The following is a 6,874-nucleotide window of genomic DNA, read 5'->3' as shown; positions in this document are numbered from 1 at the left end:
TGTGAACAACTACCAGTGGGGAGGGTTAGCTGAGTTTTATTACAAGCTGGGCACATCCAGGAGGACCGCAGCTCACGCGCCGCTTACACATGCACCTCCAGACAAGCACACGCATGGATGCTCCTGCACATGGAGGAAACCCCCCAAATCACGGGCAGAGGGGTACACGGACCCCCCCACCATCATGCTCCCCATTTGCACACACGTACCAGCGTCCAGGAGAAGAGGGCTCAGGGCAATTTGTCGTGCATCCCAGATTCAGGGACGCCATTCAGGATGGAGGAAAGGGAAGATTTGAGACAAAAAAAGAGAAATGAAAACAAAAAGATCCTGCCCCGTCAGCATTAACTGGAGTATAAGAAATGAACTTTGGGCAGACAGACAGACTCCTGGGGTCAGCCAACATTCAAAATGTCCAAGGGGCCTCTCCTCCTCTGGCTGCTGAGTGCGCTGTGGCGGCTCTATCTGAGTAAGTGTCTGAACCCTGCCGTGCAGGAGCGCGGGGCTCAGCACCCTGGGCTGCTCCGGCTTCAGTCCAGCAGGGGCCCCCTTCATTCCTGCACCCCCCCCAGGGTTTCTTCTTTGGAGGGTCTCCCCCCTTCCTGTTATACAAGGTTGTATCCTGAGACTGCTTTGGGGGTTTTACGGTGGGGTAATTTGTGTTCATATCAGAAATGGCAATTTAAGAAGAAACACAGAAATAAGGGGTCAGAGGAAATGGGGGGGGGGATGTCCTTACAGGTGTTACCAGCACAGTCAGAGCGAGGGGAATTTGTTCTGGTAATTTTTTGTTTGCTTTTTGGTTTTGCTGGGAATGAGGCCTCAAGGTGGAGTTTCTTCCTGGCGTTGTTTCCCGGCTTGGGCACGGCAAAGGCACTCTCGGGGCTTAGACCCCGCGTCCTGGTGGCCTAGGGCAAGATGCTCTGTGCCGAGCCAGAGCCGCCTGCTCAGGCACGTCCACTTCGGGAGCACGTCTAAGGGCTCTGGCTCTTCCATGTATAAAATGAGGGACCCGGATAAGGCCAGTTTTAATGATCTGTGATTGTAGGACTAGACAATATCTAATGTGCAGTTTTAAAAGTCTGGTGGTTATTTGCGTCTGAATCTTTCAAGCATGCTTCATGAGGAAACAGCTGCGTTCCAAGGAAAGCAAAGGCGTGTCCTTCACCCCCAAGCCTGTGCCCGGCTGTCCTCCCTGCCTTGCTGTCCTCCCTCACCCCAGGGGTCTTCAGGTCTCCCCGTAAGTCAGGCTTTTCCTGAGCACTCGGGACTGATTTAGGTATTTCTGCGGTGAGCCCCTGTCCTCCCTGGAGTTCCCCCATCAGAGAACTTTCTCTCCCCAGATGCTCTGTAACGGTTCATGGAACGAAGCAGGCCCTGTCTCCGTATCAGCATTGGCAATGGTCCTACTCTTGTTCTGGGAACTTGAGGTGGGGGGGCTTTGTCATGTGGAAAGTTGCTGGAGTCTAAGTCCACGTTTCCATCTACTGGCTGGACGCTGACAGAGTGGCTGGTTGAGCCAGGGCAGCTTCTCCAACCCCACTGAGAGGAGCCAGCACCTGGTGAACTGTCTTTTTTTCTTTCATTTGGGTCTTTTCTAAAATGACCAGTTTAGAAGAGAGTGACTGTTCAGAATCACCAAGAATCAATCAAAGCTGCACATGCTCTTAAAAGATGCCAAATCAGCCCTAGCCAGCATGGCTCAGTGGTTAGAGCATCGGCCTGCACAGCAGGTTCAAGTCCCCATCAAGGGCATGTTTCTGGGTTGTAGGTTTGTCCCTGGCCCCATCAATGTGTCTCTCTCACATCAAGAGTTCTCTCTCTCTCTTCCCCCACAGCCCCCTCCTTTCCACTCTCTCTAAAAATCAGTGGAACAAATATCCTTCAGTGAGGATTAAAAAAAAAAGGGGGGGGGAGATGCAGAATCAGGCACTTCAGTCTGTAGATGGTGAAACTGAGACCGGGATTGGGAAAGAGCCTTTCTTAAGGTCACCAGCTGAGGAAACCATGCAGGCACCAGAGCCTAGGTTGTACCCACACCATCCTGGGTAACTCCTGAAAAGGGGAATTGATTCCATACCAACAATTCCTTTGCTCCCTGATACTTGTGTAATTGGAAGGGACAGTTTTTTGTCCTATTTTTAAATTCTAATGTGCAAGGTTACTTTATTAATTCCATGTGGCATTTGATATTTTGTCTCATTTGAACCTTAGAAACTCTTTCTGAGGGGAGTTGCTATTTCTCCCCTTTATTTGATGATGGTAATGAGGTTAGGATTATTGTGGTTTTCCTCCAAGAACACAAAAGGCAGTAACTGGCAGATGTTTACAATGTAAGCCCAATGGGTGTTTTTTCTGCCACACCAAATTGCCTAATTGCCTGCTTCCTTTTTTTGAAAACATTCATTTTTCATCAGATGAGTAATACAGAAACACCCTTGGTGAAAAAAATAAAAATATTATAAAGCTAAAATCCCTCTTGATGACCACTCCCAGGCCCTGTCCCTTTCCAAAGGTCATGGAGGTGACTGACACAATGAGTTGGGTGTATATCCCACCAGACACTTTTCTATGCATTTAGCTTCATATATCTGTACACCCCCACCACACACACACACAACGCAAACTTTTTATATATTTATTTTATCAAATGGCTTTATATTTTGTGTTGCATTAAAATTTGCCCTTCTCATACTTTGTAAGACTTGGAGTGTTTGTGCCAGCTAACGCAGGTCTATCTAATTCTAATAATCTTTTATGCACGATTCCACGGGATGAATATGCCACAGTTTTGCCATTCCCATATACAGGTTATTTATTCCATTCACATGTATATGAGGGCTGCAGGAAACATTTGCAGTTAGGTTTCCTTGTGCATGTGTGTTTTTCTAGGGTAAATAAAACATGAAATTGCCAAGGTTTATTTATGTATTTAATTTTAATCTTCACCCGAGGATATTTTTTCCATTGCTTTTCAGAGAGAGTGGAAGGGAGAGAGAGAGAGAGGGAGAGAAACATTGATGAGAGAGACACACATTCATTGGTTGCCTCCCACATGAGGACCAAGCCTGCAACCCAGGTACGTGCCCTTGGCAGAATCAAACCTGGGACCCTTCAGTCTGCAGGCCAACACTCTAACCACTGAGCAAACTAGCTAGGGCTAATTGCCAAGGTGTAGATAGCACGCATGAATGTTGGATATTGATAGAAACTGCCAAATTGGCTCCCAGTGTGGCTATACCAGTTCATACCCCATTTCATTGCAGTTGACTCTGGTAGGCTATCTTTCCCTAGGTCCCTTTTGGCCAGCACTTGATATTACCAGCATTCTAAATATTTGCCAAATAGGTGAAATTTACTAGCTACTTATGTTGCTTCATCTATGGATTGCCTGTTATGCCCTTTTTTAGTTTTTCTATGGGGTCTTTTCTTAAGAGGTAGGATGCTGCCTGCAATGCTATAATACTTGGGAAAATAAACTGATGACTCTCCAGTAGAAATAATTCTTGCATATATTTTAAAATTAATTTCCCAAATATTAATAGGAAGAAGCTTATGCTTTAGAAGTTGCTAGTTTTACATGCATGTGTTCTGTGTTGCTACCACAGCCGGCGGTGATGACAATGAATTTCTTATCTTTTTTCCTGGTTTTATGGTGGGCAAAATGGACTTCCACAGCACTGATGATCTGTGAAATACTTTCACTGCGGCAAAGTGGAGAGACTGTGAGTTCAGGGAAAGCTCCGGGCTGCACTGTATTTGGAATGACCTTCATCATGAGAGCCAACTGTGGGAATCCCAGGAAGCACATCCTTTTGTTTACTCTCTGGGTGCCTCTTGGGGTCCTCTCCTAGAGAGGAAGGTCTGCTGGACACCCTGACACCTGGGTCAGGGAGGAACAGGGGCCTGCTGCCAGGTCTTATACAACTTAGCCAAATGGGTCAACAAAGTTAGTGAATGGAGAGTCTCATGGGGCAGGGGGTTCCTTGAGGGAAACAACACGCAGGGACTTAGGTACCTAGGATGTAGTCTGATGGTCTGGAGCTTCATTCAGCCTGCCTGGCTCTCATTTCAATCATTTTTTAATTTAATTTTATTTTTTGGTTTAGAACAATCACTGATGCTCAGATAAGCCACTGGGCTTACCATTTGCAGCAGTGAAAATGTTTCACAGATTCTCAGAAATGGATGTGATCTTCAAAGAGCTCTTCCAGTGGTCCTCAAACACTGGGTGAGTGGCCAATGACATCAGAATGACCCCAAGAGCTTGGTTATGCCCATTCCCATGGGCTTTGGCCTCAGAGTTTCTGACTCAGGGCTGGTCAATAAAATATATATTTTTAACAAGCTCGCCAGGTCATGCTGATGAGCAGCCAAAGTTGGGAAGCACGGATACTTCATCTTAGAACTAGAGTGGGGGCAAATGTAGCTTTACAGTTGTTCATATGAAAAATAATACAATAATTAATAAATAATAATAATACAAGAATAAACTCTGTGTTTCATGTACTCACAACTGTAAACCTGCTTGTGCCCCACCCTGTAGTGATACTTTCCATGAAACCCTCCAGCTGTCATTCCATGTAAATCCTGTGGTCCACTTCAGTTCTAACATTTAAAAAATCCTCACGCTCCACCTGACCTCATATTATCTAACAAGAAATAAATGGTCCAGGGCAATTAGCTTTTATTTCCTGTACTAAAAGGGGAGGACAATGGGATACAGCTTGACAGCCCAGCTTCCTGCCATAGTCCTCTCGGGGTTGGAAGACAGAGGGAGGCTCGTTGGAGGCATTTCGGTCAGTGGTGCGTAGTCACTGCGTATTGGGGCACAGTGGGTAGAGTGCTGCTTTTGGGCCTGTTTACATGAGTTAGTGGAATTGAGTTAAAGGGTCAGGATCTTTCATTGGAGAGTTTATTGGTTTATCTAATGGTACTCAAGGTCAGAGTGTTTTTGTAAAAGTTGATTTTAGAGAGAGGAAGGGAGAGAGAAGAGAGAGAGAAACATCAGTCGGTTGCCTCCCGCAGCGCCCTGACTTGGGCTTGAACCCACAGCACCCGCGCCTGGGTGTGTGCCTTGACGGGGAACCGAACCTGCCACCTTCTGGTGTACGGGACAGTGCTGCAACCAGCCGAGCCCCGCCGGCCGGGGCGGGTCCAGAGTTTTTCAGTGAGCGAAAAGGTCTTGCTGTGGAAATGAGTTTGGACCCTCGGGGGGGCCAGCCATCTCCCCCGGGGGTGGAAGGACATGGAGTTAGGGGCTCAGCTGCGCTGAAGGGCGCATCGGAGTTTAGGCTAAAGACGCCAGTAAGCGCAGCCCCCTTCGCCCCGGGCAGCGCGTCTGCAGCGTTGCAGCGGCTTCTCTCGCCCTCCCGCAGCCCCCGCGGCGGCCGAGGTCACCGTGCGGGCCTACCTGGGCCAGCCCGCCACCCTGCCCTGCGTGTACTCCGCCTGGTCTCACGGCAGCAACAGCATGTGCTGGGGCAAAGGCGCGTGTCCCAACTCCAAGTGCAACGAGGAGCTTCTCCACACCGACGGGACGAAGGTGATCTCCAGGAGGTCGTCGAAATACGACCTCCGGGGGAACATCTGGAGGGGCGACGTCTCCTTGACCATCTTCAACGCCAACGAAGGGGACAGCGCCGTGTATTGCTGTCGCATAGAGGTGCCCGGCTGGTTTAACGACGTCAAGACGAACATTCGCCTGAGGCTAATGAAAGGTGAGCGCGGGAAGGGGCTCGCCCGTGGGAGGAGATATTTAGTGGTTAAAGGGTAATGGGCTGGGGGGGGCGGGGGGTGGACAGGCTTCGACACCAACCAAGGCGACAGCACCGTGGACTGCGGAGACGACTAGAGAAGCCACAGTGTGAAGCAGAGATCCAAGGGGGCCGGGAAGGGTGCGGAAATGAGGGAGTGGAAGGTGGCGGGTGGGGAAGGAAATTGCAGGGTCAGCCTGAAGAAGGCAGCTGCTTCCTATCTAGGGGACCGCCACGGTGCAGGAATTCAGGCCCAGGGTTTTCAGATCTCTCAGTTTTTATGTGAGCTAGACCGATCGTATTTGCATGTTGGCAAAGATTTCAAAATTTAGAGAAATATATCCTGCGCAAACCAAATAAAGCATGCCCGTGGGTCAGCTCCGGCCCATAGGCCAGTAATTTGGAACTTCCCGCAGCAGAGAAAGGGCGTGGGGCGTGGGGCGTGGGGCGTGGGACGCACGGCTGTTTGCAGCTGTTTTTCCCGTCTGTTCCTTTCTGTGGCTTTTGGCGAAACTTGGAATACGGTGGGGCTCCTAAAGCTGTGAGCGGCCTGGAGGGCAGCCTGTGGCTGAGTGATGCCAACGGCAGCCGCTTTCCTGTTTGTCTGCGACGGGGCCTCGTGAAATGAGCCTTGTGTTCAGCTTTCATCAGAGGTGGAGGGATCTTGGGCTCCATCCCTAACTGGATGGGCATGGCGGAAGGCAGGGCCTAACAGGCTCCCCGGGTGGCTCCCATGCACTGTATTTCATTTTTATTATTTTTTTAATGTTGAATTTATTGGGGTGATATTGGTTAATAAAACTATATAGGTTTCAGCTGTACAATTCCGTAACACATCATCTGTACACTGTATTGTGTGTTCACCACCCCAAGTCAGTCTCCTTCCATCACCATTTATCCCCCTTTACCCTCTCCTACCTCCCCCCAGCCCCCTTTCCCGCTGGTGATCACCATATGGCTGGCTGTGTCCATGAGGTGCTTTTTTTCTTTGCTTAACCCCTTCACCCTTTTCACCCAGCCTCTCAAGGCCCTTCCCCTCTGACCGCTGTCAGTCTGTTCTCTGTATCTATGAGTCTGTTTCTATTTTGTTTGTTAGTTTATCCTAATGCACTTGAAAA

The 6,874-nt window shown here is 49.0% G+C and overlaps 1 protein-coding gene across 1 annotated transcript in view; it reads left to right on the top strand.

Moving 5' to 3' along the window:
* The first annotated feature begins 411 nt into the window (after positions 1-411).
* TIMD4 (T cell immunoglobulin and mucin domain containing 4) overlaps positions 412-6,874 on the top strand; it is a 31,087-nt gene continuing 24,624 nt past the window's right edge. Inside the window, exons 1-2 of the mRNA XM_087816089.1 lie at positions 412-469; positions 5,379-5,720. Coding sequence (XP_087672215.1) covers positions 412-469; positions 5,379-5,720 — 400 coding nt within the window. The remainder of the gene's footprint in view (positions 470-5,378; positions 5,721-6,874) is intronic.

The sequence above is a fragment of the Miniopterus natalensis genome, chromosome 4 (assembly GCF_054644295.1).
Source record: "Miniopterus natalensis isolate mMinNat1 chromosome 4, mMinNat1.hap1, whole genome shotgun sequence".
NCBI classification, from domain to species: Eukaryota; Metazoa; Chordata; class Mammalia; order Chiroptera; family Miniopteridae; genus Miniopterus; species Miniopterus natalensis.
The sequence above is the reverse complement of the archived record's forward strand: the minus strand, read 5'-3'. Positions and strand labels throughout refer to the sequence as shown.